Here is an 11,213-nt window from a genome sequence, read left to right as displayed (position 1 = left end):
GAAAATAGCAATTTTTTTTTCTTCTAAATACACTGGAATTTATGTTTCACACAGTTATATCCCTCCTTCTCTCCATCAGGGAATTAGAAAGATTTTCAATTCAAGATGTCCTTCATCTAGAAAGGGATGCTATGGTTCCTTCCTGGACTGTGAGTCTGACAGCAAAACTAGACCCTCATGCCCTCCGAGAAAAAAAACAAGCGTCAAGTTATTTGATTTTAACGCAGAGGACAATCATCTTTACATGCAATGCTGATGCACGGGCCTCTCAATGTACTTGCCAATTTTCCAGCATTCTGTGGTATCCTACTCTTTCTACACATTACTCAAGTAAAATATACACCCTGCTAACTGCTCTGTCACATGCAAGCAACTCGGTAGAAAACGTTCCTTAAATATCAGTAGTTTTATCCTTCAACCCTCCTGTCTTTCCTCTTACGATAAGCAATTTTATTTTGTGTCAATTTAGAATATAAACATTGTGCTGAACACCTCAACAGCAGATCCAGTCCAACAAATCTATTCCATTTCAGACAGTATATGGTTACTCCAGACAAACCAAAAGGCCTTGTATCTTTTATTTTGCATTAGAAATTTCTTATATTCATCTGCATGGCTGAAATCTACCAAACTAAATCTAAAATATTGCCCCACCCTGATACAAACTTGGTTTTAGGAAACAAAGTAAGTTTTATTTTAAAGTGAAAAGAAGCATACGAATACCATAGTATAATGTGTAAAAACAGTCATTGTCAAGAAATCTGGAAAGGGAATAGGCAGCTATTGGGTTGTTGCAAAAAGAAATCAGATTCTTTGGAATATATAATAATGGTTATAAATTTAAATAGTTCTAGAACATTTTCTCATTACTCAACAATAAAAAGCCCAAATATGTCAGATATCTTGAGGTGAACACTTGTTATTTACTCTACATCTAAAGCAAATACATGGAATACTTTAAATGTTATTTCTAAAGCATCTTCAGCTTATAATCACAAAGTGTCTGCACTTTGGCAATTCTCCAGAGAAACATCTTCTATTGACTCTAAAGAAAGGAATTTAAAAGGCCACCAAAATGTTAGACTTCTCACCAAATATAAATATAACCTCATTTAATTAGGGAAACAGTTTAAGATCTGCGCCTTGGAAGCAGAGAAGCACAGTTAATAAAATGCCAGAAAAAAAAAGTAACATTATAAAACATTTAACTCAAAATCAGAATAGTTCTTTAATAATCGCAAATGAACTTTTTACAATATCGATTTTCTAACTTTCTGGGCACACTTCCTGGTAAACACTTGAGTATCCTCTGTGAGTTACAAAGAGTAAGTTTTCTGTGTTATACAGATAAAAAAACCTGGACATTCTTAACAACTTGGCATCACATCTTCTTTTAAAAAACAGATCACACAATAATTTAGACAGCATTTATAGCATTATAAAATCGGACTCCCCCTCTTTAATTACTCACAAGAGCAGTCATTTAGAATACAACAGCCTTAGGAATACAAATAATGAGGATGTAAAACTATCTGTGCAAAACTGCATTATTTTTACTGTCTAAAATTTCAGGGAAGTAACACCGCCAAAAGCAGAGAGAGGATAACAAAGACAAACAGTCATGAAAGCAATGCTACCTTAGATTTTCAAACAGGAATTACATTATGAAGTAAGTATTTGGTAAAGAAAAAAAAAAATCTGATGGCACCTTGAACAACAATGACGAGTGTCCTGGAAATTGCAGTTGAACAAGAATTGATACACGTTCATGTTACAGTCTCTTTCAGGAGTAGCAATTGATTTGGGGGTATCAACTCTAGCATTTCTTTCCATGCAAAAATCTATCTTTCCAACATCTTTGCTTTGCGGGCTACTAATGCATTTAAGAATGAGCAGTCTTTTGAGGAGTGTGCTTTCTTCCATGCATCTGAAATCTTTAAAACAGTTGGATCATTGATTCCCTGGATTTCCCTACTCCAATCCATTTAACTGCAGGAGAGAAAAGCAAACTTTTATTGTAAGTAATACAAAGCAAGAGCGGATTGTATCTTAAGATGCGCACTTATCTTCTTAAGCACTTAAGATCTTAAGTACCACAGTCTGAATAAAAACACAGCATATACTATTTGCACATTAAGAAATTATAATGATGTCTGTTGTTCTCAAAGTAAGAACACACTGGTAACTTAGAAAAGCAGGTACAGTCTTGAAGCTGCCATAATAAATGAATTGCTTTTCCAGATAAAAAGACAGATAGAAACTGTTAAAAAAGTAAAGATTTGCATCATCTCCTAATTCCCAGCTTTGGTTGGAACCACAGGATCATCTTTATTAGGGAGCATTAGAGAAATTTATTAGTTTAGGAACTCTTACTGTCACATAAAATTAATCACGTTAATTAATAACTAGTAGTCCCACTGACTTCATAAAGTAGCAAAACTGAACTCCTTTGATAACCAATCTGAAAGACACTTAAGCAAGTTATAAAACAACCAAAAAATCTCATTTGAACAAGAACTATAGTATAAGCCAAAGAAAGAAGCATATTAAAGCTTCTGAAAATTTTCAGTTCAACAACAAAATAGATGGATAAAAAGAAGTAAAACCATCATCACAAGTGTCACCAGGTACATCACAATTATGACAGCTACAAACTAGTTTTCAGTATTTTGCATGTTCATTAATACAAATACCAGAGCAGGAATGGAGCAGGAATAAACCAAACCAGCAAGAAAATCTGTTTTACTTACCAGGAACACCCAACTCCATTTCTATAAAGCGAACATAATTTTGTGCATTTACAGGCAGCTCGTCAAACGCCCTTGCATTTGATATGTCCGTATCCCATCCTGGGAGTGTCTCATACTGAACCTCTACTTTATTTAAGACCTCCTGGTTGGCTGAGAAGCAAACAGAAACAAAAATGTTATGTCCCTGCATATTATATATTCTCTATTATGAAACACATAACTATAACGCTTTTTATTCTTTTCTTACACAAAGAGGTTTGCTCATAAGATAATACAGGCATTGAAGGTGTCATTTTTTTGTTAATATAAGCATAGGGAAAAAAAAATCCAATAATTATCAGGACTTAGACTTTAGGAATTCCAGTGCTCAGTCACATGCATTTATTTTGCTTAAACCACAATCTTTTCAGTTCAGAAAACAACTTTTTGGGGAAAATAGTTCCCAAAAATGTTGATTTTTTTTTCTGAACAAATACCAAGATCCAGCTCCCCCTTCATGAGGGAATTGTGAATGCAAAATTAAGCACCAGTTTGTAAGGCAGTTAAAACACATTTTAAAATGGCATAGGAGTGTACTTTTACTAAACATAGTCATAGGATGTAGTTTATACTTAACAGAATTCTGATGCCCACAGACCCTTTGCCCCAAAACTCTACAATGGATTTGTCAACCAGTGTGGAGTCCCACAGGATGTATGAACATAACTGTTCCAACTGCTTCTCAGAAGAGAAACAATAAGCACATTCCATTTTGTCCTTCGTTTGCTACAATGTTGTCCATTAACTCTGAACCCTGTGATGATTTCAAGTACTGAAAAAGATGCTAAGCATATTGTTCTAGAATTCAATCACTCCAGTAATTATCTGAACATTAGTCTTGGAATGACGCAGGAAAGCAAAAAAAAAAAAAAAGCCTTAAGCCTGAAAATGGTCAAAATACATTGATTAAAAAAATGGGAGGTGGCACGCATTCATTCTTGCCTTCCTAAAAAAGACAGGGGCCTGCCAGAGGCACTGTAATTAATATTACGTAGGCTCTCTGTCTTACATCAAGTTGCTCTTGCAAAGACATCTAGTCAGCCTAGGAGAAGGTTTTAAGTGCAAGAGGCACAGTAGAGGTACAAATACGAAGCCATAACTAATCCCCTCCAGCATGTGCATAGCCAACAAACTCAGACTCAGCATGCTGAACAATTTGTCCTGGTGCAGGCAGTAGTTCAACAGCAGCAATGTTGTAAGGACAGCCCTTACGAACCACACATTTTGAGTAAGACAGAAAGAAACTCTGCTCTACTGTCCTCAAAACAGTGAGGAAATGCACCATTTTTGGACTGAGGTGTTCACAGGTTAAAGGTAAATGATCCTGACTCAATACTTGTGGTAATCCAAACAGACAGACAGGCACATTAAGTATGCTGGGTTGGGGAGGCCAAGGGTAAGCACTTTCTTAACTGCCAGCAGTAACAACTGAGGTGTTGTCTGCTGTCCAGGGGATCTGTAAAACAGAACAGATATACTCAAAGTGCAAAACCACAAACTAATCTCCAGGCAGTGCAGATGGTCGCTAACCTCTCTTTCTGAAAAGGGAAAGTGACTGAACGCCTCATCTGGCACGTCCATGGGCATTTTTACTTTGAAGCCTCTCTGATGAGGTTAGAGGAAGAAAGCTGAAAGCAACTGGAATTGAATGGTCTCATTTTGATTACCATCTTCCATTAATCTATATTATCTCAATTCCTTACTTCCCCATAAGAGAGAAGAAAAAGAAGGGATATATTTCTTGATGTTTCAAATGATTCTTTAATTGTCTTCCAGCAGGTGTGATAAAAGATGTGTGGTAAATATAAGTCATAAACTGAGCTCAATGCAGTAACAGTAACAGATGTAGTCACCATCTAGATTTCTCTCAGCTCTTCACTAAGCGGATTTGTCTTTTAGGGTTTCTAGAATATTCCTTAACAGCTTAATTAGATAACAGACAGACCAAATATAATGATATAATTTGGAAAGTGATGTTACTTCCAACTCAGAAATAATAGCTTGAGTTTGGGACCTGGCACTACTGTAAGAGAAAGATCCTCCAGCAATTTCCAGAAACTGAACATGAAAACAGTCATATAGATCAAACAAAGGTGCATCTAGAATAGTGTCTCAGCTCTTTGATCTACAGCAGGAAGCCCAGGGAAAAAGCACAAGGCAAAAAAAAGCAAGCAAGAAGCTTCTCCAAAATAATCTCCCAATTTCCTAAGGATCTGTGTTTTCAAAATTTCCTGAGCTAGAGGTTGTGTGTCTCTCTGCTGAGATCAACTGATGTCTGAACTTGGATAGGAGGCCTTAGCAAAACTAGACCACAGCTTTCACGTTCCTTTTAAACTGATCAGCTCAGAGCTACCAGAGAGTTCTCTCTTCCATGAACTCCTATGACTGGTCAGCTCCACAGCAAAAGACTACAACCTCAATAATACCAACTGAGGTCAGCTGTAAATTTATAAGACATTTAAAGTTCTTTTTCAAGAAGCCATTATGAAATGCCCACAGAAAGTTAAGCTAAAAAAAAAAACCCTGAGTGAGACTCGTATGATTCTCTGATCCAGGTGGAAAGAGGAACAATGTATGAAATATGGCATGCTTTTCCTGAGATGGTGGGTACTGTGTGTGCTTCTAATTTAGAGACAGTCATTTCACAAGAAGGGTAAATCACGAACATCTCCAAGAGAGTAGGAGGGTAGGAAGGGGAGAGAGAAAGAAATAGTATGCCAGTGAGAGATTCCCAGACTAGATCTCTTCTAAATTAAATTCAAATGTCAGTGGCAAGTTTGAGAAAAAAAAAAAAAAGGAAAAAAAAAAGAAAAAAAAGCACACAGCATGCAGAGATGCAGACATCAGAAACAGTCTAATGGTCTGCAAATCAAAGTGGGAAGAAAGTTACCTTTTGTTTTTTTGTGCCAGGGGCAGGGGTAACCTGCAGCATATGTGCTGAAAATGCTGCCAAATGTTGAGGAGTATAGCAAAGAGAGGTGTGGAACACAGAGGCAGTGTGAGAGACAGCATCTTCCAGCTTACCAGAAGTTCAGCTCAAACTCCTTCCTTCTACTAAATTTCTACCAGAATTCTTAATTGTTCATAGAGTAAAGAAAAACACAGTTAGGTAGATGAGCCACATTATGCTGCTAAGACCAAAAGGTCAGCTACCTGTTACCTGGGCACATACAAAGGGGGTGAAGTCTGTCTCCTCAGGAGGTGTATGTAACCAGATTCTGGTTCTGAGACACACAATGAATAAAAAAAAAAGTACTGGACAACATGGCCACATGCTTATGCCATCTTTAATGATGGACTGCCAGAGAAGGTCTTTCTGGCTTGAGCACAAGACAGGCCAAATAGCCTCAGGTTAGATGACAGGGCTACAGGAAAAGCATCTACTGAGTAGTTCTCAATTCAAATACACTATCTCCATTATGTTCAAAGGCCATTTAAAGCATATACAAATGTCCTTAATGTTTTGATATGGGTATCAATTGGGATTATCTGAGTCTTAAAAAGGGAAAAGCATTCCCTGGTTTAGTGCAAGATGAGTACTAATTTCCTGAATAAAAGTGCATGACATGTCTTTCAGCATGCATTCAGACTAACTGGCACTTTTGTTTGAAGATACTGAAAGGCAAATCAGAGAATTCCCACAAGCACATGGAGAAACAAAAGATTTTTTTTTTTAATTCCTTATGAATTCCTCTACCAGGTATGTGCTATTTTCAAGGACTACTGGTAGATCATCACTTACTCCTTTATAAGTAATTACATCTTTGTACTTCATAAATCCTGCTGTGAGTTGTGTATCCAATTACTACCGTTGATCTCACCCGCAAAAAGTTCTCTGTTGATGATATCATGTGAAAAACTGTAACCTGTGACCAACCTCTACCCAAGTTACCAATCAGAATGAAAATGGGTATCTACACACACATTAGAAAAATAAAAAAGCCCTGTCTTTCGTACTGTCTAATGTTCTTTCTTTTTTCTGGAGTATCTCTACTACTGCAAACTGAAAAAGATGCATTATCTATAAAAACACTGGCTTGTGGTAGCTGAATATTTTAACATGCAGGTACACTGATGAAGTAAAAAAGACCACTAAAATGATCACTGTCCCCCTCAGGAGCTACAGTTTCTATCATGCTAAGATGATATACTTTGGTCATGCACTAGAAGACAGACTTGCTTTCACCTAAACTAATTGTTCGTTTCCTCCTCCACCCCTTTTCCCTCTTTTCCACTTCATAGGTGTAAAGGGTTTTTGGTTGCTCTGTGAACCATTTAAGGAAGTGAATTGTTACAAAAGTAACACACAGAGAGAAAAATGTGGCTTTTCAACAACACCATGTCTCTCATGTGGTTCACAACATGCTTAAATGAGACCTGGCCTGCTAAAAATGGGGATCAATACAGTAGTGGGAGCAAGATAATTTGGTTTAAGAGTATGAATCAAGCTTCTAATTTAGCTTGAAGGTGATTCGGGCTGTATAAAAGAAAAGGGATAAAGCAGTAACAACATTTCTGTTTTAGAAGCTTTGTATAGCACTTTGCATCTTTCTAGCAGACAAACAACAGTATTTGGTACAGGCGTTTTCAGGGTGCGGGTACAGGTGTGGTAACAGATGTCCCTGCCACATCTGGGAAGACACTAATGGCTAGATACTCCAGTAACACATTACTGTCCTAAGTTTTACAAGTAAAATGCATTTAAAGTATCAGATTATATTTCACCAAAATCTAAAATTGTTAAACAAGGAATCTTACCAGGAAAATGAGGTATGATTTCACCATCTAGTTTGTATGCAACGCCAACTTTGATTTCTGGAAATACATCCAAGATATCCAATTTGGTAAGTGCCAATCTACAAAGAAACATTACTCTGGTTAAACAAGTTCAACAACTCGTGAATCTTATCACATTGTAAACGACAACAACAAAAAAAATCAAATATAACACTGATTTCTGCAAATTGCAATTAATCTCATGTGGCACTAATCTACTATCTGGTCTGACTTCAAAAAAATCCCCAAAAAACAACAACCACCCAAACAAAACAATAAAACAAAAAGCCTTAAGCATCCTTTTTGTTGCATCCTTAGATCTAGTACTACAAGAAAATGGCAAAAATCAAAAAACAGGTATTCTCTAGTTGAAGTGATTGGTCTATAGCTTTAAGTGTTATAATTCTAATGATAATATATAATTTATATTTTTAATGAGCATGTTGCCAATATACTTTATGACCATCCATTTGAGACTGTTTCACTTCATGATGCCTGTTGCTGTCTGTTCCTGTCCTCTGCCAAATATTCCTGTCCTACAGCGAAGGCAGCAAAATAATCAAACATTGGCTCTGCAAATACCTGGCTGCATCTTATTTTAAATTAACAATCAACAAATCAATACTAACAGTCTGAATGTTACTAATCAGCATATGTACAATTTACAGTAATCTGCGGCATTTCATGATTTTATGTCAGTTTGCCAGCAAAGCTGTCAAAAATACTCACGCAGTAAATCCATTAATCATGTAGGCGTATCGGAGTGAGACGAGGTCCAGCCAGCCACATCTTCTCTTTCTACCAGTGGTAACACCGAACTCTTTACCTCTCAGTTGCAGCAATTCTCCAATTTCCTAACAAAGAGTAAGACTATCACATAAGTGTGTTGGTTTTTTTGCTTTGCAACACATCATGCAGGTGATTACTTAACAACATTTTATAATATATAGTAAATTACCTTAAGAAATTTTCACAGTGCTGTCTGTTGGGATGAAAACAGAAATACAGAATGCTCTTCCTAATTCAAGAGAATGCCTTTTACACAAACTTCTCAAATTTGTTCCTGCTCTAGCTTTCTATTCCATAGAAAGGTTTAAGAAACTTACAACCATATTTGGCAGCCCTGTAAGCTCAGTACAGAATCAGAAGATTGAGACATCCAAACACAGTCATCTACTTGCATTTAACCATTAATTCTGATTTAACATAAGAGAGACAAGACAAGTTATTTCATCCAGTCGCAGGTCACATCTAGGGCTATAATACTCACATTATCTTGTTCTGTAGGAAAGGCACCAATTCCAACTCTTGTTGTATATGCTTTCACAACTCCATACACTTCCCCAACATTCTGTGGTGGCATGCCCAGACCAGTACACACACCTCCAACTGTGCAGTTTGATGAAGTCACAAAAGGATATGTGCCTATTAAAAAATAAACTCAATGGTTTTAGAAACTTATTAAAACTTGGGTTTAAAGTGTTGGGGTTTTTTTAAAGATCTAACCTGGTGATAAATAGTACTTGCATTGCACTTACCTAGGTTTTACAACACTAAAAACCAGAACACACAAGAAATGTATTTTGCAGTCAAGAACACATTCAACGAGCTCTTAGATTTGTATGTACAGTGTCCACTTCTACTGACAAAGGTAGAAATCTTACCACTTACTTCAACTGGTACAGAGGGGAAAGTTGACTACATAACAATTCTGAATGATCATACAAGTAAAAAATTGGAGTAAGACACCAGAAAACCATGCCTTGCTATCTTATATAAGATATACTCACCAACAGAACAAGGCAAAAATTTAAGTGGAGACTTAAGAAAATAGTATTAAAAGGTTAGAGAATACAGGTTTGCCATTTTTAATATTGGGCAAAAAAATAAAATACAATCTCTACATACTGGTCAGCACACTATAAGGATAAGAAATTGCAATAAAATGCAGAGTTCTGGCAAGAACAACTTTGCTTCCATAATCAAATGAAAAAAAATCATTTAAAACAGAAGACTCCTGGAAGGTAGTCTAGTTAATTAGTGGTAAAAGTTTGTTTCTAGTTAAATAGTCATCCCTCATTTAAAATGCAGCCTGGACTGCAAAGATAAGAGTTAAACATCTCAAAATCCTTAGGTTTATACCTTTTCTCTTTTTTTTTTTTTTTAAACTCATGGAAAATGAAACAGAGCATGACACTCCTTAGCTGAATTGTGAACAAATACTTCAGTCTCATAATAACTGCACATAATCAAGAAACTTCTACCTCAAGCATCAGACTTTTTTTTTTGTCTTTTGATGCGAGTCAGAGATGGGTAAGAGGGGAACAACCAAGATAAAAGGAACTGAAAGCAACAGAGTTCTTTCAGCACTACAGACAACTTTAAAAAGTCAAAATCCTTCAGAGGCTGGTTCAGTGACATTTTGCAGATTAGCTTCAGGTATCTCTACCTTCTTTTGCTTAACTCAAATTGCTCAAGAGGAAAACCCAGGCTTACAGGGGATATGTAACAGCAGTCTGCAAGCATTAGTCTTTATCCTTCTTAGAACACAAAGTAGTTGAGGTTTTCTTTACTGACAGGTAAATATAGCAAGTAGAGGTCAAAAACAGAGTCAATGAGACAATTCTTACTCACTTTTACCTCCCAGCCTAATATATTTACATTGGTTTATCCTCACTCAGTGTTTAAAACAGGAGACCACATATCCCCAGACCTGCATCCCCATCCCCAGACAAATGCACACGTGACCTTCATTACAGGCTCCAGGAAAGTGTGATGGACTGCAAGGCTGGGCATTTACCAACTTCACTGACAACAGACACACATTCATAAAACTCACTTCAGGATTAAGACTTTTATGCAACCAGGTACAGAAAAAGCCTCACTCAGAATGCTTAATGATCAAACTTGGCATTGTCAAACCTTTTGACTACGGCTCGTCTACTGTAAACCCAAGTGTCCAATCTACTGATGGTGTCTACCTAAGGAGAGCAGATATTCTGTGTGTGGGTCTCATGGCACAGGCACAGAAAAAAAAAAAATCTAAGTGACCCAAGCAACTCTGTATATATCACAGACATACCTGATGAGTTTCAGATTATTTGCATCTCCTATTTATATGAAATCCAAAATCCTCACCACTTACAAAAAACAACCGTCTAGAGTTTTCTGTAAATACCTCAGTTTTGCATCAAAGATTTCCCTGTGACAAGCATATTTGAAGAATTCTTTCCTCTTTGTTTTTTTTACTTGTTAAAAAAGGATGTGTCCTTCTAATATGCAGATAATAATCAGAAAACTTGGGGCGCTTACACTTCGAGTGACTAGTCTAAGACATATCTTTTCCTCTTAAAGGAAGAGGCTTTCAAATTCAGTATGTTCGAAAATGCCCAGTGTCAGAACTCCTGTCAGCTGAAAGCAGAGTGCACATCAGCTTTATATTTGACAGTTCTCCTTACAGGCTTCAATTTCAGGCTTTAGCATCTTTCTAACAATAAAAATTATACAGTTACAAGGCTAGTGAGACTGGAAAAATGTGACAAAATGCAGGAGGTCAATCATAGAAGCTATGAGATATATATATATACATATATATACACACACACACACAGGTATAATAAATTGCCTGTTCTTACAATATAATGACAA

General features: G+C 36.6%; 1 protein-coding gene across 1 annotated transcript in view; it reads right to left on the bottom strand.

Moving 5' to 3' along the window:
* Positions 1 to 670: 670 nt before the first annotated feature.
* Positions 671 to 11,213, bottom strand: part of ADSS2 (adenylosuccinate synthase 2) — a 39,129-nt gene continuing 28,586 nt past the window's right edge. The window contains 5 exon segments of the mRNA XM_029965123.1: positions 671 to 1,989; positions 2,751 to 2,900; positions 7,548 to 7,645; positions 8,295 to 8,419; positions 8,836 to 8,990. Of these exon segments, the coding sequence (XP_029820983.1) occupies positions 1,937 to 1,989; positions 2,751 to 2,900; positions 7,548 to 7,645; positions 8,295 to 8,419; positions 8,836 to 8,990 (581 nt within the window). The 3' untranslated portion in view covers positions 671 to 1,936.

This window comes from Manacus vitellinus, unplaced genomic scaffold, assembly GCF_001715985.3.
Source record: "Manacus vitellinus isolate BGI_N305 unplaced genomic scaffold, ASM171598v3 scaffold_8_pilon, whole genome shotgun sequence".
Classification (NCBI taxonomy): Eukaryota; Metazoa; Chordata; class Aves; order Passeriformes; family Pipridae; genus Manacus; species Manacus vitellinus.
This window is presented reverse-complemented; position numbering and strand designations above follow the sequence as displayed.